Raw genomic sequence first — 25,757 nt, forward strand, 5'->3', positions numbered from 1 at the left:
AGAGGTTTCCAATAGCCAAAGCCTGGAAAAAGAGTGCTAGGTTTTCCTGGTTTTAAAAAAGGAAAGAGCCAAAGAAAACAGCTGTCTATATGTGTTTTTGCTTGGTTGGTTTTTGTGTTTGTGGTCTGCAAACTCTAGGGGCATTAGGTGTCTGTTTTTAGTTAGGCTGATGAGACTGCATGTGTTCATGAACTTAACTGCTATCATGACTGCAACGGCTTCTGAGGGTCAGTGACAAGATTTTAAACTCTGATTTGCTGGGTGCTTTGTGGGGCATCTGAAATAACTTAAAATTTGCCGTTCTTGAATTTTAACTTAAAAATTAATTTAGTTTGTGGATTTGTCCAGGATCATGTACAAAATTATCAGTTTTTAAAATAAAATGTAGGAACAGTCCTCCCCATCACTGTCCAAAGAGGACTGCTGAGAAGCATGAGGCAGGTAACATTTTCTAGTGGATTTCCATCCTATAAGGGCAGTACGTATGCCCCTTATTGAAGGAAGCAAATGTAAAAACTGATTAGCTCTGACTTGCAATTGCTGAGCTCTTAAATAGGGTTCAACAGACGGAAAATGAGTAGCCAAGAAAGAATAAGCTATAGAATATATAGAAATATGAAGCAATTTTATTTAGTTTTCTTTGATCATACTGGGTGAAACCTTGTGCGCATCATAACTAATTTGTATTATGTCAACTTACAATCAAGGGGAAAAACTGAATATGTGATAGTTGGTATACAACAACGGGTTTAACTGTTGACTGTTCTAATACTGTAATAAGGACCACTGGGAAATTTTAGATTGACATAACCACCACCTTTTTTTCAAACACAGATTTTTCTAGAGACTGACACTTCAGATATTGATTGCATCAATAACAAAGAGAGATCCTCACTGAATATACCTTGGGCTTATTCCTAAGTGAAAGGAGTCAAACCAGTTCCCTGTAACTTGACAGGCTTGTTTCTGCTTCCTAATATGCCGAAGCACGTGGGAAAACGGGGGGGTGGCAAACTTGACTATGTAAGAGAATAATCTTCATTGAAAAAGGAGATCTGGAAATTTAATCATCCTTTCTCCTACTCTTCCAAATAGAGGGCTGAGGCCTGTAAAAAGAACACTATTGTAGTTAGTTACTAGAACAGTATGCATAAAGTTGAATATAATTATTATACTATTCACTTTGAACCTATTAAATGTTAGGGTTGTGTTTTTTGTTTTTGTTTTTTAAATTAAGAGGGAATCACAGTTGATGGTGAAATAAACTGCATGTCCTCCTGTACTCGGAATTAGTTAATCACTGTAAAGGTACTACCTCGTTAGACCATACTAATGGAGGATCTATATAACAAAAGGCATTATCTGTACTATGGGTATATACCTGAGTTCCTCTGGGTGCCTCTACAAAATCTGACACACAAAATTGTGCAAATACAAGACAACATGCTTTAATATCCGGAGTACAATAGACATTGTAAACCATATAAAAACAGTTTTCAATTTGATATGAAGACCACTAGATGGACTGAAAGTGAGTATTCAGGAGAAGAGAATTTTTAAAGTACACCTCTACCCCAATATAACGCGACCCGATATAACATGAATTCGGATATAACGTGGTAAAGCAGTGCTCTGGGAGGGCAGGACTACGCACGCCGGCGGATCAAAGCAAGTTCGATATAATGCGGTTTCACCTATAACACAGTAAGTTTTTTTGGCTCCCGAGGACAGCATTATATCAGGGTAGAGGTGTATGTGCCTTTAGTGGAAAAGGATCTTGGGATAGTAAGACTCTAGCCTAATTTTTCTTGCTGTGAATGACAGAGAGCAGTAGACATTGCCTTGAATAGAGTGGCCTCATTAAGGGCCTGAAATGGTCTTGCTGACTTACAGGAAGTCAATGTAGTTCCAAGCATCAGTGTTGAATATTCATGGTCAAGTGCCTGGGAAGTCACTGCAATGTTCCACAGTCCGTAGATGACTTTCAGAGTTAATCCCAAATAAAAGGCTTTACTATAGTTTAGCCTAATGATCACAGTACATGGGTCACTGTAGCAAGTTCTACATCTAGAAGAAAAGGGAACTTTATGACGCTTTAGGTGACTTTATTTTTTATTTTAAACTCATTCATAACTACTGTGGAAATCTGGTCTTTCAAGTGCAGGTCATGATAAAAAGTAGTATACCTACCTTGCAAACCATGTCAGAAATCAGTAAACAATTGCCAAAGATCAGGCAATGTTCTCTACCTAGTTTTGCCCATCCTGTACCAGCTGTCTTGTATTTTTTAACTAAAGTCTTGCAATACATTTTGTGTGAAACACAATACATTGTTATACATCATATTTTCTTATCTGGGTTGAATTTTAGCCAACCAATGTTCATATGAATTGTAGTGCAAAAAACAGTCAAATTGTTGTACATACTATAATAAAAACTTGTTTGTCCAGAAAATTTGCAAAGCTGGTGAGGCACACTAGGAACAAGTGGTTTTCAAATAATTTCCTCCCTTTTTCCCTTTAATAAGTAAATGCTGCTTTGGAGTTTAGAAGGCTATGGTAAATGACCTTAAAAACTTTAGGCTGGGACTTTCAAAGGAGCCTAAAAGAATTGAGATCCTAATTACCCTAGGCTCCTTTGAAAATCTATCTTAATGAGTGTCACAGTATTTTGACATCCACAATTTAAAAAAACCTGTTGAGCCTCCAGCTTTCATCTAAACTTTTATTTTTGGTGTTAACGGTGAGAACCACTCAGATTAACTTTTTATAATGAATAGTCAAAACAATTGTTGAAAGAAACTGTCCGTTCAACCCCCTTTTCAAACCTCTTAGAAGAAAACAATTATCTTTAGTTAAAACTTTTTAACCACGATTCATATTGTAGCCATAAGCCCATAAAACATAGTTTATGGAAATCTTGACTGATAACTTTAACAGCCTTGTGGTATGTTGGTTTATTTCTTATTCAGCATTATTTATTTAATTTCACTAGGGCCATCTGCTGATAGAATGGGGTAGTTTAAGGCTGTATAATAATTGTGTTAATTCTCAAGTGATCTAGTTCTAGATATGCAAGTTGTCTGACCCAAAACCAGAACGGAGATTTTTAAATGTGGCTTAAATTTTTTTTAGTGTAGCTGAGAAAATCTAGTTCTGTTTTCTAATAGTAGAAAATCCTTTAACCCATTGGAAGATTGGGTTTTGGTGACAATGTTTTCTAGCCTGAACACTTCTGAATGTTTAACAGTTTCTAACCACTTAGCAGTCTGTCAACTGATACAGTGGAGTCGCATCATAGGCGCATTTAACTTACACGATTTTAACGATACACATTGGGCAAAACAAAAAAGAGAAAAATAGCAATTTAAATACTGTACCTGTAGTACTGGTGATTCCGCCCGCCATTCCACTCAATGAGCGTTTGACTATACGCGATTTTTGCCTTACGCGCTGACTTCAGAACCTAACCCCTGCGTAAGATGCGACTCCCCTGTAGACCACTTACATGTATATGACCTCACCCAAGGTGTTTTGTGTACATCATGGAGAAGAATAATTTGGTCAGAATCCCACTCAAATCATTGAAAAACCTGTGATTAGGCCATAATATTGAGTGCTAATTTGTTGGAGTTTTTTGGTTTGTTTGATTGTTGTTATAGTCTGTGTAGGCTGCTGGCCTGTTTGAACATTACAGGAAGGTCACAATCTTTTCAAGCCCTTCCTTCAGGGTACAGTTTATTCAGCAAATACAATAAATCAGTTCAACATAGGGTTTCACATACAAACCCAACCTTCTGCAAGCCCCTTTTCCTTGCATCATTTCCCCTTGCTTCAGGGCCTTCCCCAGGAGACCATTTGCTTTATCTAGCTCTCCTTTCCGGCTGAGCTACTTGGTGGCTTTTATAACCACTTGACCATCTCAGTTGGGAGGTTGCTTATGAGAAACAGGTGAGGCTGAGCCCAACTCTCCTTAAAGGGCCAACCACCCTGTGACATTGTGTGTCATGCTATGCGGGTGTATAGACAAACAACATTACAAGAAATTTCAAGTTGGAAGTTTGAATGTCCCTAAGTACTAGGGAAGTAAACAGTAAAAATAAGATGATTTCTTTGTTTATAAACACCAGAAGTGTGCTGGTTATTTTTTTTTTTTTTAAGTATTGCCTTGGTGGGTCAGGACAGATGTATGGTACTGTGAAGCTACAGAATGGGGCCTGTTCAAAAGATTTCTAAATACAGTGCCTCAAGTGCATATCTTTGATATCAAGAACACAAATGAGGAATGCCAAATCATATATTCTTTTGACCCTTTTCCTCTTGTAATCTCAAATTTTTGCAAGACACCCACAATAAGAGTCCTTGAAATCCAGTATTTTTTAAAAAAATTAACTGAACCTTCACAAAGTACATACTCCTTCCTCACTTAATTGATGTGATTCTTTGACTTTGCACATTGCATCCACTCCCTACTACATCACCCTCTCTTGTTCTGTCCCATGTGAAACTTAGTCCCTTATCCTCCAGTCACTTTATATACACACTGAACTTTAAATCTGAGTTATCCAACTTAAATCCATAGGAATAGTCACAGCCTGAACCTGGGTTACTAGTATTAAAATAGGTATCAATAACGCTTGGATTTCTTTGTTTTCTTTGGTTTTTAACTTTCATGTTTTTATTTTGGTAGTTGCTTCTTTCCACTGTTTTATGTGATTATATGGATGCTTGTTATCAGGACAGTCAAATTATGGGAGCCAAGTCCACCAATTATCCCCAAAGAACTACAATAAGTAGCCAACACTTACAGAAAGTGGGATTTATTATCTGAATTTAAAAAGAGCACTTCAAATCCCTTGCGAAGCCCAGTTACTCTTTGGATTCCAGTTTGATTGTGTGGAATGCACAGACTGCCACCTTCAGGGTATATATTGTAAGGTAGAGCAGGAAATTTTGGTGATTATGCTCTTAAGGACTTTTGAATTATCTCACATTTAAGAACTTGACATTTTTATTTTTGTGGCTCACAATAATGGTATCTAACTAAGAAAAGCTTCTGTAATGAACGTTAGCATTACTGAAATGTAGACTGCATATTAAAATCTTTTTTTCAGGGAGTTTTGGTATTCAGATTGCCTGTTAGACCAAATAGTTCTCCGGTTACTAGGGAAAACAAACAAGATCCAAATAATCCCTGGGAAAAATGCACTATTTAGTGGAAAACAGGATAGACATGCTACTTCCTTTCACTTTCAATAAGTATTAAAAATATTCTGCTAGGAAACCTTAAAGCAGGGGTAGGCAACCTATGGCAAGCTGATTTTCAGTGGCACTCACACTGCCTGGGGTCCTGGCCACCGGTTCAGGGGCCTCTGCATTTTAATTTAATTTTAAATGAAGCTTTTTAAACATTTAAAAAACCTTATTTACTTTACATACAGCAATAGTTTAGTTATATAGCATAGATTTATAGAAAGAGACCTTCTAAAAATGTTCAAATGTGTTACTGGCACGCAAAACCTTAAATCAGAGTGAATAAATGAAGACTCAGCACACCACTTCTGAAAGGTTGCCAACCCCTGCCTTAAAGGATGGACAGCAGTCTCTTGAATTGGGAGAGAAGGATATGAAAGTGACTAGAATTCTGGAAACTTAGCTGGACTGTACTGGGCAAATATCTACTCCTTGTGCGTCAGAACTTTGAGTATACAGATCTTCAAGATTAGTATTATTTCCATTGCAGTAGGACCCCAATCAGAAAACATTGTACCGTCAACATGGCATTATGAGGGTAGTGGAGAATCTGACATACCTTTTCAAATTTGTTTTCTTTCTAGAACATGGGTTCATAAACCTAGGGAGGATGGGAGATTACAATTCCCCAGATGGGGGAGGGATGCCCCTAAATGTATCTGTTACATTGTATGGAAAAGGTTGAGGACCACTGCTGCCCCCCTCTGGTTTCTTTACTGAACAGCCTCTTTCATCGCTCCCTTTCCAAAATGAAAAGGCAGTGAGTGACTAGAAAGTTATTATAATAGAAGGTATGTCAGAGAGTAAATATCTTCCGCCTAGGAAATGTTTGTATTCTTCCTTAACACATTTTTTCAATTCTCAGCATTTATTTAGTAGCAAGAGTCCATTATTCTGTGAAAAATATTCTGTTCCTCTACCAAAACTAACTTTGTAGAACTCTTCTTTTCATGGCACAGGGCAAATAGTGTGTGCGTATATACACTATTCTTTTTTGTTGATAATTTGTAATTACAGTTTAAACCAGAGAAAAAAATATGCACCATATGAATGTGTGTTTAAAACAAAACAAAAACACAACCCCCTAAACTAGTTTTAAGTGCCCTGAATCCATAGAATCATAGAATATCAGGGTTGGAAGGGACCTCAGGAGCTCATCTAGTCCAACCCCCTGCTCAAAGCAGGACCAATCCCCAACTAAATCTTAAACACAAAAAAGCAGTTTACAAGAAGTGGCAGACTGGACAAATGACCAGGGAGAACTATAAAAATATTGCTCAGGCATGCAGGAGTGAAATCAGGAAGGCCAAATCACACTTGGAGTTGAGCCCCCCGTCCCTGGTGCTTGCAGAGTAGGGGAAGCTGCCGCTGTTGCTGCGCAATGTGCTTCTCCTAGCCTACAGCACCTTCAGCCTCCTTGCCTGCCTCATTGTCTCCAGTGCCAGTGGGCTGTGCCTGTATGGGCTAAGGTGGGGGCACCTCCCAACTATTGTACTGTACTGTATGGCAAATTTTTTTCCCCCTGGAACCTAACCCCCCCCCATTACATTCATCCTTATGGGGAAATTGGATTCACTTAACATCGTTTCACTTAGTCGCATTTTTCAGGAACATACTACAATGTTAAGAGAGGAGTTACTGTATGTGGTATTGCACAGACTTACCTAATGATAAACCAAGTTTTAAGCTCAGGGTGTCTGAACTGCTGCAGAATTTACTTGGGGCTAATGCCTATAACAAGATCTCACATGCAAAGATCCATTTGAGCTGTATATCTGATGTTCTAGAAACTTCTTTCTTGGTGATACGTATTTTATGCTTCCTTTGAGGCCACTTCTTATGAAAATGTGTTTTTTTTTACCTTCTAACAGGAACAAAATCTAAATACTTATAATTTATAAAATGATAAAATACAAGTAAAAGCAAATAAATATGAAATATTGTATATAATGGTGTACATCTTGCTTTTCAGACCAGAATCTGTAGAAGCTAGCCCTGTGGTAGTCGAAAAATCAAATAGTTATCCACACCAGTTATATACCAGCAGTTCTCATCACTCTCACAGTTACATTGGTTTGCCTTATGCGGTAAGTATAAAACTTTGAGTATACAAAAAGACAAGCACAGTTTTTAGAGTTCTGTTTAATGCTCTTTTGCTGTTTGTAATGCTCAGAATCTTAAACTTTCCATTCCAGTTTTGTTCTTTTCTATTGAATAAACATTTGCTTTGGTCAAATGAGCTTCTGCGTGGATGTATATAGAGCCTGTATAGGCAATGTTCAATACTGCTGCTGATGGAGTAGTAGTAAAATCTAGCGTTTGCAACTAGTGCTTCCAGAATGATTTGATATTGGTACGTAAACAGACACTTATTTTTCAAGCTGCTTTATCTCCCTTTTCTTGTTTGTGTAAAGTTAAATGTGGATTTAGGTATCTAGGCACCTGCATAACTGGTCTTAGTTTAAAAAATTTGATGGGAGCTGCTGGAATCGCAGCTTTTTTGAAGTGTAGGGTATTATGTAGGTGTTTAAATGTGAATTTAGGAGCATAATTTTGGGCTTCTGTTTTAGAATGTTTTCATTCTGGCTATGAATTTAGAAACCTGACTTCCAAACAAAAGTGGGTGTAGGAATCCTTCTGAGGAGTTTGAAAATGAATATTGGTCACTGTGTAGATCCATGTCAAGATAACTCTGGGTTTTTCAAAAAATCCTCCAGGACCATAACTATGGTGCTCGTCCTCCTCCAACGCCTCCAGCATCTCCTCCTCCATCAGTTCTGATCAGCAAGAATGAAGTAGGCATATTTACCACTCCCAATTTTGATGAAACTTCCAGTGCTACTACCATCAGCACATCAGAGGATGGAAGCTATGGAACTGATATTACCAGGTGTATTTGTGGTTTTACCCATGATGATGGATACATGATCTGTTGTGACAAATGCAGGTAAAATATTTTATATGAATTAAGATGTTAATACAGATGTACATGGTTTTTATTTTTTAATCAAACTGTAGTAGTAAGCAGTTTTGAAATAACTAGTTACTTTAGATTATGTTCAATTTAGGGTAGGGGAACCGCCATCAAAACAAAGGCTCGTCCAAGTCCATTATAGGCCATATAACTGTCTTTACCGGCAAAATAGAAGTTCAAGGAGGGAAAGAGTTTCAAACTTTGTTCCAATCTGCTATTTTGTGTCTGGTTGCTCCATTGTAAATATTTAGGAGTCTACTCTTCTGTCAGTAGTGGGGCTTTTTGCAGGCCATTTACATTATCCATTAAATTCAGTCTAGTCCAGCATTTCTCAAATGCGGCCACCGTGGCTGCATGCGGCCACCAGGGGCTTTTCGTGCAGCCACAGCCTCCTGGGCAGTGATGGGGGTGGGGCAAACAAACATACAAATACCACTTTTCACAGAAATGGATTTACTAGCTAGCAAGTCTTTAAAAAAAGCAAAACAAAAAAACAACCAAAAAAGCAAAAGAAACAACAACGGAAGACAAGAACATGCAAAGCATAGTGGGTTTTTTTTTTTTTTTTTTTTTTTTTCTATTTAGGTCCAGTAAAGAATAGAGACAGCTATATATTATTTTTGTTATAGAGTCTGCAATAAAAATCTACTTAAATTACAATTTGGACATGTATATGTGCATATTTATTTGTTTTTTCTAAAATTAATGAAGTAGTTAGGAAAAATTGTCAAAGCAGCCATCAGCAAGAGTGGGGGTCCGCTCTCTGAGGCCACCAAAATATTTCTTGAGACAACCCCCCCCCACCCCGGTCTAGTCCTTTGGAAGGCATACTTTCATGTTCTGGGTAATGCAAAATATTAGCACACTAGTTTTATTGTACAGTATTTAGGTTGATAAAATAAACATTTCTATTAGCGGTGAATATTATGTGTAACACTTCACAAGGAAATGTTTTAAGAACAATTTAAAAAAACATGTTGTGTTATGAGGACATTGCTATCAAGACCTGCTGAGATGCACTAATGAATTTACTAAAAACTGTTTTCTGCTGCAACATTCACTCAGTTTCAGTGCAATGTCTTACCCTCTGACGGTTCTAATAACGCTTACTCTTCTTATATTTTTAAAGTGCTGAAGGAGGAGCATTTTTAGAGGAGAAATGTGGCTGAGGGAGCAGTGAGAATCAAGAAACAATTATTGGAATGGAAATGCAGAGGGATCAGTGGAATGTAAAATAAGTAGTCAGGTAGTGGGATCAGGGGTTGGGTAGAGCGATAGTTAAGAAAAAGCAATTTGTGTGTTGCTTTAGGGATAGCACAAGCCATATTGAAAATAACGTTGGAAATATGCTGCTTCTTTGAGTTGATGCAGCCGTGTATTCCACTTAGATGTGTGCATGCTCGGTGCAGTGGAGCCGGATAACTTTGCCTAGCAGTACCCATAGAGGGGAAGCACTTGCTCATTGTGGCCATACCCCCTCCCCTGGCTATATGAGGAATTGCTGCCTGCCCCCTCCCCCCCCTCCGTTCCTTCTTACCACCCGTGGCTGGAGTCAGAGTTCCGTGTGGTTTTCATCCCACATCCCTCTATTTATTGACTTTTCTAGTTGTATATAGTTAATTAGTACCCTTTGTATAGTGTTAGTTAGATTGTGTGTGTTAGCTGTAATTTAAGTATTTCCCTGGTGTTGCCCTCACTAGGGTTTAAACATCATCTGTCGTGTGGGGGAGTGATCCTCAGCAGTGATCGCAATGTGGTGCTTGCTATGCCTAAGTGAAGCCTACATCAAGGAGCGATGTTCAATTTGCAGATGATTCACAGAAAAGACTCAGTGAATGGTCGTTGTGATGGTGTATCTTAGGAAGAAAGGAATCCATATCTTCTTGTATCTGGATGACTTGTTACTGAGGGGCAAGTCCAGAGAGGAAGCTCTTTGTCATATTAACACTATACTGTGCTTGCTTGGCCATCTGGTTCTTATCCTAAACACTGGGAAGTCAACTTTGGTTCCCACTCAGAAAATCGAGTTCATTGGGCCCTAATAGACTTAACAAGTTCAAGAGCTTTTCTGCTGACTGACTGTTTTCAAGTGATTTGCCACTTTTTGCCTCAATCTGCAGTCTCAGCCTTCCATGACAGATTGGATGTGCTTGGGGCTCTTGGGCCACATGTCTACTTGCACACAGGTGGGCCAGTTCACAAGGTTGCACCTTTTGCCCCCTCCAAATGTGGCTCAGGATGGTTTACCATCCAACTTTTCGCCCCTTGGTTAGATTGGTCTGCCTTCCTCAACTGTTCGTGGACTCCCTGCAGTGGTGGACATGGTCTAGAGATCATTTGCCAGTGTGTTCCCTTCATCTGGCCCTTGCCACTAGGTCTGCTGTCGCCGATTCCTCCCTAATGGGTTGGGAAGTACACGTGGGGTCACTAAAAGTTCAAAGTCTGTGGTTAGAGCAGAAGTCCTCACTGCATGTCAACATGGTGGAGCTTTGGGCCATCTACAATTCATGTCATGCTTTCCTGGACTGTTTCACGGGCCCAGTGGTTCACATACTTACTGATAATATCACTTCAATCTATTATGTGAACTAGCAAGGGGGAGCACACTCCAGGATGCTCTGCCAAGAGGCAATCAGGTTGTGGCAGTTTTGCATTGAGGAGAGCATTACGCTGATAGCCAACTGCCTGGATTCCAGAGTCATTTTGAAGACCATCTCAGCAGGAATTTCTTCCTGAGTCACAAGTGGTCTGAAGACAAGTGTCTTTTGGGTCATCTTTGCAAATTGAGGCATTCTGATGATCGACTCGTTTGCTGTGAGGGGCAACAGGAAATGTCACCTGTTCTGCTCTCAAGGGGGCCTTAGTCTGGACTCCTGTCCGACCCTTTCTATCTCAGCTGGCACTTGGCTCTCCTGTACATTTTCCCCCAATCCCAATCATCCGACTGGTCAGTCTCAAGCTGAAGGCAGATCAGGCCAAGCTCATTCTCGTTTCCCCAGTGTGACTGAGACAGTGCTGGTTCTCTGACTTGTGCTGTCAATTCAACTGCCCATGCCCTTTACTCTCCATCCCAAACTACTCACACAGAATCATGGTCACACATTGCATCCCATTCTCAGCTCCCTGCATCTCATGGTGTGGCTAATTCGTGGCTAAATGAGGAGGAAGAGCAGTGTTTGGTGGCTGTTTAACAGGTCCTACTCAAAAGTAGAAAGATCTCTATCAGAATGGCCTAGTCAGTGAAATGGAAGCTGCTTTCGGTGTGGTCATTTGCCCCTGGAATTCAACTGACACTGGCTTCTATCCGGAATATCTTGGAGTACCTGCTATGCTTTCAAGTTGTCGGGACTTGTGCTTAACTCATTGAAAGCGTATCTGGCAGCGATATTTTTTCATTTTCCTCTTCAGGCAAGATTGGTCTTCTCCAATACTATGGTAGCAAGATTCTTAAAAGGACTACTTTTGTCTCCATTCTCCAATCTGAGAGCTGGTTCTTCAGTGGGAAGTTAATGTGGTACTAACAGCTTTAATAGGACCTCCTTTCAAGCCCAGGGCATTTTGTCTGTGTCCGCTTTTGTGGCTGAAAACTGCATTCCTGGTAGCAATAGCATCCAGAAGAAGATTGTGTGAGTTGCAGGCTCTGATGGCAGGGCCTCCTTATACACAGTTCTCTAAGGGCAAACTTTAGACAAAAATTTTGGGTGTGATTGTGAAGTGGTTTCTCAGTTTCATTTGAACCAGGCGGTATATTTACCTATATTTTCTCATAAGCGACATTCATCTCCGAAGCAACAGTGTCTCCATACATTAGATTGTAGGCGACATCTAGCCTTCTGTCTGGACAAGACTAAACCATTTCGTGCTTTCCCTTGCCTCGCCTCTTTGTCATATGCAGATTGTATGAAGGGTCAAGCGGTCCTTTCACAGACTGTCTCTAAATGAATAACATCCTGTATCAAAACTGTATATGAAATAGCTTCAGCGAGGCCTCCTCAGCAGGTGCGAGCTCATTGTATAAGAGCTAAAACAACATCAGTAGTGTTCCTTTGTGACATCTCAGTACTGGACATTTTTAGGGCTGCTACATGGTCATCCGTCTATACATTTATGAACCATTATTCCTTTACTGCATCTTTGGAGGCGAATGCAAGTTTTGGTAGGGCAGTCCTGCACTCATTGTTTTGGTAGACTCCAAGCCCTGCTTCCCAGGGTGGGTACTGCTTGTGAGTCACCTAAGTGGAATACATGGCTGCATCTACTCGAAGGAGAAACGGTCACTTACTGTAACTGTGGTTCTTTGAGATGTGATGTAGACATGTATTCCATGACCCACTCTCCGTCCTCTTTGCATTGTAGTTTAGTTTTTGGGCATTTGGTGTGAAGGAACTCGTGGGGGGAAAGAGAACGAAATTGGGGCAGTGCTGCCTTCTATAGCCAGGGAAGAGGCGATGGTCACGAGGTGCGAGTGTCGACCCTCTATGGGCATGACTAGGCAAAATTATCTGGCTCCAGTGGGCTGGGCGTGCACACACCTAAGTGGAATACGTGTCTACATCACATCTTGAAGAACCACAGTTACATTAAGTAACCATTTATTTTGACTGAACATGTCCAGTATGCCATGGTCACTAAAAAAGTGTCAATCTTAAATGCATTAATTTCAGAAGGCTGTACACATGGAATCTTTATTTTTTTCAGTGTTTGGCAGCACATTGATTGCATGGGGATCGACAGGCAGCATATTCCTGATATATATCTGTGTGAACGTTGTCAACCTAGGTGAGTAGCATATGGCTAATAATGGTGTGTGCATGCGATTTTAAGCTCTAACTAGAATATTTAGAGACTGTAAAATGAATAAAAGTTACCTTTTAAATATGTTGATTTTATTGAAAATTAGTCTATCACAAAGTAGCAAGCAGGTTCTGTGTTATAAAGAAGCATACCAAACATGTTAACAAATAAAATTCTTGAAGTGTTAAGCAGAAAACTTGAAAGAGAATTGCATCTGTTGCTAGGTCATCTGGACGTAAAACGACTAATTAGACACCTCATCCACTGTTACTACTTTGCTTCGGTCTTCACTACAGAGAGTGGAGTGGGAAAATACCTTCTCTTTTCAGGGAATAAAGATCAGACATTGTCAAACTGAGGTTTTAAGAGGAGATGCTGGAAAAGCTGTTAAATCAAAGGGCAACAAGTCACTAGGACTAAATGGCATAAACCTAACAATGGGTAGCAAATATGAAATTGTATTAGTTAGTTGCAGGATAGCAAATGTTAGAACTACCTTTACTGAGGGTGATCCAGAAGTATAATAGGAGCCTACCTGATATGATTATGGACCTGTTAGCTGTCGTGGTTCTCTCACAACAGTTTGACTGCTAAGGTGATTTAGCTCTCCAGCCAAGTCATGAAAAGCCCACCCTTTCTAGGTATTGAGTGCAAACATCAGAAAGTGTCTTTTACCCCCATCTTAAGCTGAGCACTATGGCAAGTATTCATGGCACAGGTACAGCTGACCAACCTTCTTTAAGGGTCAACTCACCCTGTAACATAGGGATTAAAGTCCAAGTATGTTGGTTGAGGGAATAATGAAAGAAATGTGCTTGATAGGTACAAACCTGCACAGCTTTTGTAAAAAGTAAACCATGTTACCCCAAAATGGTGGATGAGAGGAGGAGAAATGATGAATCTAATTTATTTGGAATTGCAAATAGTTTTTCAAAGTTCCTCACAAAAGGCTCTGAAGGGAGTGGGGGAAGAAATTAGGCTTCTTTTTTTCTTTGCTGTATTAAATAGTTCTGAGGGTTTTTTTGTTTTTTAAAGGAGGGGATGGGGTTTGTGCCTGTAAATGGGATATGGGTTTTTGTTGTGTTTTTAATTTTTTTTTTTTTTATTACGTTGGAAATTCAAATCCTTTCCAGGCTGGAAGGGCTAGATTCACAAGGGGAATTTAGGTGCAGCAGTGGTTAGCATTGGAGCACTGAACTTTTTGGTGACCTGCTGCCTAGTTGAATTCACAAACCCAAGTTACGCACCCATATTCCCTATATAATGCCCAGGGAGAGGTAGGTGCCTAAGAAGGGGATTCACAAAAGCCATTATGCTGAGTAGAGAGCTGCCTAAGTTAGCAGTAGGAAATGCAGAGGAGATGGTTAAGTAGGGACTTGAACCCAGGTCTCTCGCTTCCAGATGAGAGCCCTAACCTCTGGGTTATGGGGTATTCTGGGTTGGGGGTCTCAATCTCTCCTATTGGAGTTGTTCCACTGTGAATAAATAATTAAATATTCATTGGGCCAGAGAGAAAATGAGTGACTCTATAGCTCAGTGATTAGGGCCCTAATGTGGGAGTTGGGAAACCCAGGTTCCAGTCCCCTTTCTCCAATGAGTATTCAAGTATTTTCTATAAAGAGGAACAACTTCAGGCAGATTGAGAGATCTACCACAGAATACCCCTTAGCCAAGTGGTTAGGGCAGTTATCTAGGGTTCAAATCCCTGCTCCACATGAGGTAGAGTAGGGATTTGAACCTGGGTCTCATACATCCTGGGTGAGTACTGTAATCACTGGGCTATTGTGGGACACCAGCACCACCTCTGTCTTGTGTTTGGGTTAGGCTTGCTCTGTGTGCGTCTAGTGGATTGGGCCCCAAAGGTAAGATAGGCAAGGGAACACCAAGTTTGTGAATACCACTAGAGCATAGGCATGAATTAAGCATTGAGCTACTGGGTGGTGTGAGGACTTAGGCAGCTTTGTGCAGCCCCAGCTGCTGAAGTTTAGGCATCTTGAGGATTTTACTGTTGGTATCGTATCCACCTAGGACTTTAGGCTCCTACAGCAGGAGTGGGCAAACTTTTTGGCCTGAGGGCCACATCGGGTTTTGGAAATTGTATGGAGGGCCGGTTAGGGGAGGCTATGCCTCCCCAAACAACCAGGAGTGGCCTGGCCCTGCCCCCTATCCGACTCTCTCCCCTCCCCCCCCCACACACCCCCGCTTCTCACCCCCTGACACCGCCAATTGAGATAGGGAGGAATTTTTTAGACCGTTCAAAACTGTGTTTTGTTGACACCTATTCAACTTTCATGACTGACTAAACTTTTGAATAAAGTATGTCTTAAAAATTCAGCACCTCCACCCCATCAGATAAATGGTAAAGCTTATAATAAACATGCAGTTAGACCTGGTGGTTCTTCAACAAAACCATGGAAAACCGGATTTGGCATTTCTGAAATGTTTAAGAATTTTTGCTTCCTTTTTATCTTGAACTCTTTTGACTCCCTTTACATCTTAATTTCTTAAAGTTTCTTTTGAGGGATCTTGTCAAAAGCCTTTTGAAAGTCTAAATAAATTATGTCAAGTGGTTCTGCTTTCTCCACTATTTTATTGACACGTTCAAAGAATTCTGGTTAGTGAGTCATGATTTTCCTTTGCCAAAACTGTGCTGATTGAACCCTATCACATCATGATCTTCCAGGTGTTTTAGTTATTCCATTTTTAATTGTTGTTTTGACCAATTTCCTATTTAAAGATGCAAGGTTTATTGGTCTGTAATTTCATGGATCAACTTAAAAGAGGTTCTAAATATGGATACAACATTTGCTACCTGGTCAAGTGAGTTAGATGAGAATGGCACTTTTGGATACAAATTATGCACAGATCATATTGTTGCATAATGGAACAGTGAACCAACTAAATTTTTATGCATTACAGTGTCCACCTACTGACTGATTATTACAGAATAAATAAGTGTGTGTACTGATTACTGTAATTGTCTAAGTGTTTAATGTTTGGCTCCATTTCGTGCCTAGGTTCAACCACTTAGAAATGTTCTGATGTGTTGACTAAACTGTTCTGAAAATTTTGTTTTTATGCAGAAGTTTAGATAAAGAAAGGGCAGTGCTGCTGCAGCGAAGAAAAAGGGAAAACATGTCAGGTGGGTACAAAGAAAATGTAATAAACTTACTAAAATGTCATATATACTATATTGAATGTTTCAATGAACTGTAAAGACCCGGAGAATATTTTTATAGTTCTCCAATTTGCAGCCTTGCAGGTGCTTTGTAACTAGCATTCTTGCGTATAAAATCTGGAATAGAATGAAATATTTTGACCATATTTTATCTTATCGAAGAAAGCACATCTTGATTTTATATATGTACTAGTTTCTTCTTTGAGGGATGATCTCCATGTATGTTCCACACGTGGATCTGCATGCACACCATCCACCTGAGTTTGGAGATTTTTAGTAAGCGCTGTCCCTTGGCCTGCATGTGTACAGTTGTCCTCCTTGTGCTCCAAACTGAGAGTATAAGAGGCAGTGTGGACTGACACCTCTCCAGTTCCTTCTTACTAGTACATGGTCTCATTCAATCTTCTGTGTCCGCAGCTTCTCCTATTGTTGCTTCTAATTAGTATTTTTGAATTTCACTCTTAGATTTATAACTTTTAGTATTTAGTAAAGTGTAGCTTTAGTTCTCTCCCTGCTGTGGGGAAGCTCTCCCCTGAGGGCAAGGACTATGCCTACAGTCCCAGGGTTTAAGAATTGAATTTCTTGCCCCTGCTCCTTTCCAGTGAGTGACAAACACCAACACTACCTTTAGTGCCTTGGTAAGGCTCACTTCTCCACTGAGTGCAGCATTTGCTACTCCTTCCCTCCCTGACTGTGTGAGGGTTGAGAGCTCAGACTCGGGGTGGGGTGGGGGGCAGTGAATGGAGAAAGCCATTAGCCCACAGTTGGATCACAACATCGGCCTCAGTCAAGAGGTAGCAACCTTGTGAGTGCAACCTCAGGAGCTGAGGCTGCAACTTCCAAGCTTAAAGAGTTCAAGGCTTCTCATGACCGTAAGTGACACTCTCACAAGCACAGAGACAGATCCTACTCTAAATCTATCCTGAAGAGAAAAGATCCCTTTCCAACCCTTCCCAAGTCAGACAAGTCCTCACACATGGTCCTAAGGACTTGAGTCTTGGTAAACCTCCCCAGCAGGAAAATGCAACGTGCAGGAGTAAGGATCCATCAGTTCCAATCTTTGATCAAGCGTATAAATCAGAAAAAAGACCTCCACTGCCATTATCTTCAACATCCAAATGAGACTCTGCACTGGTACCAACACGGCCCCAGAGGGATTTGACATCTGCTCTGACCAGGGAAGTGTCTGATCCGACTGCTCTGACCACCAGTTCACCCTACATCACAGGGTGGTCTGAGACCTGCATCTTCCCAAAGGATGTTTTTGCTCTCTGTTACCGTCAATCCCCTCTTCTCTCAGATCCATTCTTATTTAAAGACCTTATACCAGAGCAGCGGTTCTCAACCTGTGGGCCGCATGCAGCCCAATTGGAACACAGCTGTGGCCTAGCTCAGCTGTGTGCTAAAGGCTGGCCCGCAAGGCGGGGTCCGGGTTCTTGGCTGCCCAGCATGGGGGGGCGGGTCCTAGGCTGCCCGGTCGGCCCCATAGGGTCTGGGGTCGGGGCAGCCGGCAGGCCCTGCGAGCTCCAGGGGGCTGCTGCCCTGCCACACAGCCCCTGTGGCCCAGGTAACACATTGTGGGCCACATATTTAGCCCATGCTTATAAAAAAGTTGAGAACCACTGCACCAGAGTAAGATAATCTTCCATCTGCAGACCTGAGTACCCATACTTTGGTACCAATGGTTCCGCTGGTCAGTTGAGAACCCACCTTCTCATTGGATGAGTTGGAGGCCCCAGATGAGCCTCTACTCCTGCATGAGGAGCAAGCCTGGATGGAAGCTCCAGGAGATTGGGATTTTGTTGTCCACCCAGGTATGACTTTCCAAGGGACCGATGGTTCCCAAAGCAATGGGGTCTGCCCCAACCAGTTGAGCCCTTGTACTGGCATTAGTGGGATGCTTAATCTAGGCACCCCAGCTTCATGCATGAACCCTCCCATGGGGGGAGGGATAGCTCAGTGGTTTGAGCATTGGCCTGCTAAACCCAGTGTTGTGAGTTCAATCCCACTTAGGGATCTGGGGCAAAATCAGTACTTGGTCCTGCTAGTGAAGGCAGGGGCGCGCTGGACTTGATGACCTTTCAAGGTCCCTTTCCAGTTCTAGGAGATGGGATATCTACATTGTTCTGCCCTCTCCTAGCTGACACCATCAGGTTCTATTGATTATGAGGAGGAGGAAGTGGAGCCACATCTGTCAGCTATTTTATCATCTTCCCCCAATCAGGCGGTCACCCCATCTTCACTGTCTCTGCCTGATGATCACAGGCAATATCAGGAACTCTTACAAAGAGTGGTGTCCGAGTTCTGGATCCAGCTTGAAGAGGTTCAAAAGACTCAACATAAACTGCTGAACATATTGGAACCCTTGTGTTCCGGTGGAGTGGCCTTCCTGGTCAATGAGGCCATTATAGACCCAGACAGAGTAGTGTGGCACACTTTTTCACCTCCTGTGGTCCCACCTCAAAGACGGCTGAGAAGCACTATTTCATTCTGTCGACAGGAGTTTTTGTTCTGACATCCAGCACCAAACTCTCTGGTGGTACAAGCAATCACTGACAGGTCCAGACTGCAACACCCCCATGACATCTTTGGACAAGGGTGCCACAACCTTCTATGGAGGAAAGCTTTCTCCTACAGAAGTCTCCAATTCAGAATTGCTAATTATGAGGCCCTGTTAGCAAAATACAATTTCACCAATTATGTGAAGTTGTTAGAATTCAAAGACAAACTCCCTTAGGGTAGAATCCAATTCCAGAACTTGATTAGGGTAAATCGCTAGCCAAAACATCTCTTCAGGCTGTAGATGCTGTTGATACTGCTTCCAGAGTGATGGCTGTTGCGGTTATGAGGAGATGATCCTGATTGCAGTCCTCAATTTTTCTGGAGAGGTATAAAGTACCATTGAAGACCTGACCTCTGATTCAGTTAACTATTTTAATGAAAAGACTGATCGGTTTCTTCATTCTTGTAAAGGCTTGATAATATTTATCTTTGAGTATCTATACATCTGTCCCAAAGAGAGAGCATCACAAACAGGGGTACAGAAAAAGACCACCCCCTCAACTGTTTTGTCATCAGTGCTCTCAGAAACCACTGTGCAAATGACAGAGGGTACAGAGACTGATGTATGTAGCTTCCTCAACATCTATTGATACCTCACCCCAACCCACAGCTGAAGGTTTTCTTTTGACAGGACTTTTGAGATCCATGTTCCTGAATTGATACCTTAGAATCATAGAATATTAGGGTTGGAAGAGACCTCAGGAGATCATCTAGTCCAATCCCCTGATCAAAGCAGGACCAACACCAACTAAATCATCCCAGCCAGGGCTTTGTCAAGCCGAGCCTTAAAAACCTCTTAAGGATGGAGATTCCACCATGTCCCTAGGTAACCCATTCCAGTGCTTCACGACTCTCCTAGTGAAATAGTGTTTCCTAGTATCCAACCTAAACCTCCCCAATTGCAACTTAAGACCATTGCTGCTTGTTCTGTCATCTGCCACCACTGAGAACATCCTAGCTCCATCCTCTTTGGAACCCCCCTTCAGGTAGTTGAAGGCTGCTATCAAATCCCCCCTCACTCTTCTCTTCTGCAGACTAAATAAGATCAGTTCCCTTAGCCTCTCCTCATAAGTCATGTGCCCCAGCCCCCTAATCATTTTAGTTGACCTCCGCTGGACTCTCTCCAATTTGTCCACATCCCTTCTGTAGTGAGGGGACCGAAATTGGACACAGTACTCCTGCTGTGGCCTCACCAGTGCCAAATAGAGGGGAATAATCACTTCCCTCGATCTACTGGGAATGTTCCTACTAATACAGCCCAATATGCCGTTAGCCTTCTTGGCAACAAGGGCACACTGCTGACTCATATCTAGCTTTTTGTCCTCTGTAATCCCCAGGTCCTTTTCTGCAGAACTACTGCTTAATCAGTCGGTCCCCAGCCTGCATGAGAGTCTTTCTTCCCTAAGTGCAGAACTCTGCACTTGTCCTTGTTGAACCTCATCAGATTTCTTTTGGCCCAATCCTCCAATTTGTCTAGGTCACTCTGGACCCTATCCAGCTTATCTACCTCTCCCCTCCATCTTAGTGTCATCTGCGAACTTGCTGAGGGTGCAATTCATCCCATCATCCAGATCATTAATAAAGATGTTGAACAAAACCGGCCCCAGGACTGAGCCCTGGGGCACTCCGCTTGATATTTGCTGCCAACTAGACATCGAGCCGTTGATCACTACTCGTCGAGCCCGACGATCTAGCCAGCTTTCTATCCACCCTATAGTCCATTCATCCAATCCATATTTCTTTAACTTTCTGTCAAGAATACTGTGGAGACTGTATCAAAAGCTTTGCTAAAGTCAAGATAGATCACATCCACCGCTTTCCCCATATCCATAGAGCCAGTTACCTCATCATAGAAGGCAGTCATGTTGGTCAGGCATGACTTGCCCTTGCTGAATCCATGTTGACTGTTCCTGATCACCTTCCTCTCCTCCAAGTGCTTTAAAATGGATTCCGTGAGGCCCTGCTCCATGATTTTGCCAGGGACTGAAGTGAGGCTGACCGGTCTGTAGTTCCCCAGGTTCTCTTTCTTCCCTTTTTTGAATATGGGCACTATATTTGCCTTTTTCCAATCGTCCGGGACCTCCCCTGATCGCCACGAATTTTCAAAGATAATGGCCAATGGCTCTGCAATCACGTCAGCCAACTCCCTCATACCCTTGGATGCACTGGGTCTGGACCCATGGACTTGTGCATGTCCAGCTTTTCTAAATAGTTCGTACCCTGTTCTTTCACCACTGAGGGCTGCTCACCTCCTCCCCATACTGTGTTGCCCAGTGCAGCAGTCTGGGAACTGACCTTGTCTGTGAAGACCGAGGCAAAAAAAGCATTGCCTGCAATTGAGGGGCATTAACAGACAAGTGAGTGCTGAAAATTATTCACTCTGGCTATTTGATCGAGTTTCTGCTACCTCTTACCACAAACCCCATTCCCAGTCCCTTTTCACGGACTAATCTCATAAGGAAATCCTACATCAAGAGGTGCACCTCTTGCCACTTCAACATCAGGGGAAGGGATTCTTCTCCCCATATTTCCTAGTCCCCAGAAAGAACGAAGGGTGGAGACTGATTTTTGACCTATACCAATTAAATGTATTAATCCAAAAATTAAAATTCTGTGTGGTCACACTGGGATCAAAAATTTTCCCTCTGGAAGAGGACATATAGTTTGTGGCTTTTGACATGAAAGACACTTAGTGTTACATAGACATGCACCCATCCTACAGAAGGTTCTTCAGGTTTTTCCTTTGGCAAGACCGTTATCAATTCAGAATCCTCCCATTCGAGCTAGCTATGACACCCAGGGTCTTTTACAGAAGTCCTTTTCAGTGGTTGCAGCTTGGATGAGAAGAAAAAGCTTTTACTGTTTTTCCGTACCTTGATGACTGGCTCCTGATGGGCAGATCCAGCAGGGAAGTCCAGTTGGCAACCATATTCCTACTCTGCCTATTGTCTTCCTTGGGAATCTGTGTCAGCCACAAAAAAATCTGCTTTCACTCCCATAAGGACTAGAGATTTTATAGGTGTGACCTTGGATTTGACTGCAGCAAGAGCTATCTCCCGATGGAGAGATTCTGCACCCCGAGTGATTTGATAAAACAGGTCACCCTCAGACTTCGGACTAGTCAGGGTTTCCTTTTCCCTTCTAGGCCATCGGGCCTCATGCATCTAGTTACACCATTTGCTAGGCTCCATCTCTGTTGCCTATAAGCCTGGCTTCAGTCTGTCTACTCATCAGACAAAGACAACATCAGTGCCAGAGTAACAGGTTACAGTCAAGGTTACAGTCTCTCTTGCAAACCCAGAAAAGATTCAGGTTGGAGTTTCTTCCCTCATACCGACACCCAAAGTGAGCATCATTACAGATGCTTCCCTCTTAGTTTGGGGAGCCCATATGGTTAAGCACACTGCACAAGGAACTTGGTCCCCTCTGGAGGCCAGAATTTACTGGAATTAAGAGCAGTGTATTGAGCATGCAATACATTCCTTCCACTCATCCAGTCCCAATATTTCCAGATAATGTTGAACAATATGATGACAATCTTCTCCATAAACAAACCGGGAATGAGATCCAGTTCCCTGTGTGTAGAGACAGTCAACCTCTGGAATTGGTGTAACAGTAACCATATAACTCTCCCAACAGCATGCCTACCAAGTGCACAGAACTTCCTACGTGTGGTGTGTTGTTGGTTTTTTGTATTTTTTTTTTTTTTAAACGTGTAATTTCTTAGGTTTTTGGGCTCCTTGACCCAATCTCCTTTCCCTTTCAGTCTCCGGCAACTTCCTCCTTCTGGTGACTGCAGGGGGCAGGTCATTGGGAATACAAGAGAGAGAGTGTTCAGGTGCCCAGACCCCATATGGCCTGCAGCATCCCAGAGTTGCCCTTGGAGGGAAAGTCCTGCTCAGTTGTGGTGTGAAGCATGCTCATTTCAGCCAGAATCTTCAAGGACTCTAGCTGCTAAACTTTTAAGTCTCTACTGAGCATGTGTGAACTCAGATTTTTTGAAGTCTTTTAGCTTGGCTATATTGGGATAGATTTTTATGGGGACACCAATAGACTCATTCCTGTCACGCCACCTTGCTGAATTCTGCATGTGGATACTTGCAGCAGCTTATAGGTTGGGACAGCACTTATTTTAATTTTGGAAACCCAGTATTATAGGTTAAACACTTACTGAATACCGGATTCTTTTTACAGTGTTTGTTTTATTTTGTTTTTATAGATGGGGATACAAGTGCAACAGAAAGTGGTGATGAAGTTCCTGTGGAACTGTATACTGCTTTTCAACACACACCAACTACAATTACTCTAACTGCTACAAGGGTTACTAAGGTTAATGACAAGAAAAGGAAAAAAAGTGGGGAGAAAGAGCAGAACATTGCAAAATGTAAAAAGGTAAGTTAATTTAATTGCTCTTTACTTCTCATAGTTTTCATGTAATAGAATGAATTACTGGTATGTGACATTTTTAACATTTGCCTCGTGTTGGTGTGGAGGTTTTTACTTTCTGAATTTAGATTGGTATGCAGGACTGATCCATGGAAAGTGATGTATCAGACATTATATTTTTTTTTCTGGTTATCCAGTATTCTTTACAATGGAATCCCTTTAGAAATGGATTGATAGTAACTTTTTAAACTTAACACATTTGCATACAATATGTACAGGCTTATATGGTGTCCTGTGAGGAGTCTATTATTTATAAATACATTTGGACAGTTTTTGTCTCATGCTGTTATAGCTAGAATATTTCTCCCTCAATTTTTTTTCTTCCCACTGCTGCTAATAAAGGGCAAATCTTTTTATAGTGCTCTTTAGCTATTAAAATTCAGAAATGATTGATTTATGGTGTTGTCAGTTCTACCTGACATGACTTGGCATTCCATTCAGTTGAAGTGGCAGTTCTGTAGAAAACTGCTGTCAGAAAGTAACCTCTTCAACACAGTTTAGTAAGTGAAGTGTGATTATTCCAAAATCCTTTTTGAAAATACAATTTTTATCCAAGGAAATAACTATGTGTTGCATTTAGAAAATGAAAAAAAAAAAAACCAGCTTAAAAGTGAGTGTATTGAGGAACCACTGCAATAGAATTAATACACTGACATTGTGAAATATGACACCTTGATTTTCTAGATTCATATAAAAATCAGACACTTACTGGATACTAGCAAAATGGAGAAATTAAATCATTCCAAGATTTAAAAAAAATGCTCTGTTTGTGATCATGTTAAAATAAAGAACTGTTGCAGCCAAGCAAAAATATTAAAAGAAACTGGAGCTGGAAACCAGAATTTCAATAGTTAGGCAGTGTTTTGGCATTTGAAACACATGTTCAAGGTCATTAATTTATTTTTTTAAAACCAGTTTGAAATGCAGTTGTTAAAATATCACTTGAATGACAGTTCTTGATATAAAGTGCTGATACTCAGTGGTTACCTCCTAATATAGTGCAAGGGGATGCTTGAAAAGGCAAACTTAATGGAAAATACTGTATTTTGAAAAAATTTCCATAATTTTACAGGATATTCAATGTACATCCATAGGCTGTCCAATGTGTGCACCATTGAATGGGTTTACTTTGTATGCCCACAGAGCACTCTAGGTTAATGTTGAATCACTGGCACAGTGAGTGAGGCATCAAGGTGAGGTTGTAATGCTGGAAAAAGGCAAATTTCATGCCACCAAGTGCCATTGGACTATTAGCTTTGAAACCTTGGATTTCATTTTATTGGCAACCTTTATATAATATACTCAAGAATATGAAAATACAAGTGGCCTTCCTTTTTTTTTTTATTGGTCTTTTAATGTCATTCTCTTCCCTTCCTGTTACTGCTTTTAATGAGAACAGTTGCATTAAGAATTTAACCTTTTTAAAAAAGCATAAGATCATTTTTCCTCTGAAAAACTTTGTTAATCTTAAATATTTTTAAATGGCAACTGCATTTTTTTTTTCCTAGGCTTTTCGTGAAGGATCTAGGAAATCTTCAAGAGTTAAGGTAAGTGTAAATATATGATAATTGTAGATAAATATAGGTGTTACTTCAGTTACATTCTGAACTTTCTGCTAACTAATCTTATTTTTGTTTATATGAGAACATGTTTGTATAATAGAATATCACCTTATATATTGGTGTTCATATTTATCCAGAATACACCTGCATAACATGTATGGGTGCTAAAATACCTTTTTTAGTAGAATAACTACTGCATAAATATTTTCTGGTGATGTTTAAATAAAGCATATTAGAAAATGACCAATTTATCTTTCAATTGGCACTGACTCTGCAAGTGCAGGCAATACAGTTTGTCTAAAATTTTCTTTCCTTTGAGAAAACACGAAATTTCAAAAGATGAATGAGAATTTAGAAGAGGCAGCCTGAGGAAGAGTTTCCCATGTCTCTAGCAAGTCAAACAGTGATCTGGGATGTCAGCTGTAAGATTGTTTTGACAGTTTTATCTTAAAACCTAATTGGTCTTAGAGGATGTCAAAAGATCCATGTTGTGTAAATTAGAACTACAGAATTCTTCCCCTATTTTGTTCTTTAGTTATTTGATCCTAACTATTTGTCCTGTTCAGTATAAACATACAAAAAAGCATCACAGCTAACCTAAAAATCATTTGTCTGAAAGTGTTCTACTTACTATTGTGACAAGTAATATTGCAAATGAATAAAGTTGGAAAAGCAGTTTTACTGATGGTAAGTTTCACTTCCTAGTTCTATGCACTGCATTATGATATCACTTTTATGCGTGTCTTAGAAAGAGCTCACATGCATGATCTGTTAACACCTGTGTTAAGCAGCATCATGGATAAACTCAACTACTGGGAATTCAGATGCTACTAATTTAGTAGCTTCCATCAGTTGCTGTGCCAGGTCAGGTAGAAGAGAGGAGCAACAGCACATGGAGCAACAAGGACCTCTGAGACTGTTTTGGGAGAAGGAAAAAGTCTTTCATGTAGGGATGGTGGGGGAGTGGCAGAAAACACCTGTTACCTCAG

General features: G+C 41.0%; 1 protein-coding gene across 4 annotated transcripts in view; it reads left to right on the forward strand.

Moving 5' to 3' along the window:
* KMT2E (lysine methyltransferase 2E (inactive)) overlaps positions 1-25,757 on the forward strand; it is a 117,068-nt gene that overhangs the window by 25,121 nt on the left and 66,190 nt on the right. For all 4 annotated transcript variants that reach the window (XM_034766242.1, XM_034766232.1, XM_034766258.1 and 1 more), the window contains 6 exons: positions 7,225-7,339; positions 7,970-8,199; positions 12,925-13,005; positions 16,104-16,162; positions 22,980-23,152; positions 24,715-24,753. In XM_034766242.1, the coding sequence (XP_034622133.1) occupies positions 7,225-7,339; positions 7,970-8,199; positions 12,925-13,005; positions 16,104-16,162; positions 22,980-23,152; positions 24,715-24,753 (697 nt within the window). The remainder of the gene's footprint in view (positions 1-7,224; positions 7,340-7,969; positions 8,200-12,924; positions 13,006-16,103; positions 16,163-22,979; positions 23,153-24,714; positions 24,754-25,757) is intronic.

The sequence above is a fragment of the Trachemys scripta genome, chromosome 1 (assembly GCF_013100865.1).
Source record: "Trachemys scripta elegans isolate TJP31775 chromosome 1, CAS_Tse_1.0, whole genome shotgun sequence".
In the NCBI taxonomy this organism is placed as follows: domain Eukaryota; kingdom Metazoa; phylum Chordata; order Testudines; family Emydidae; genus Trachemys; species Trachemys scripta.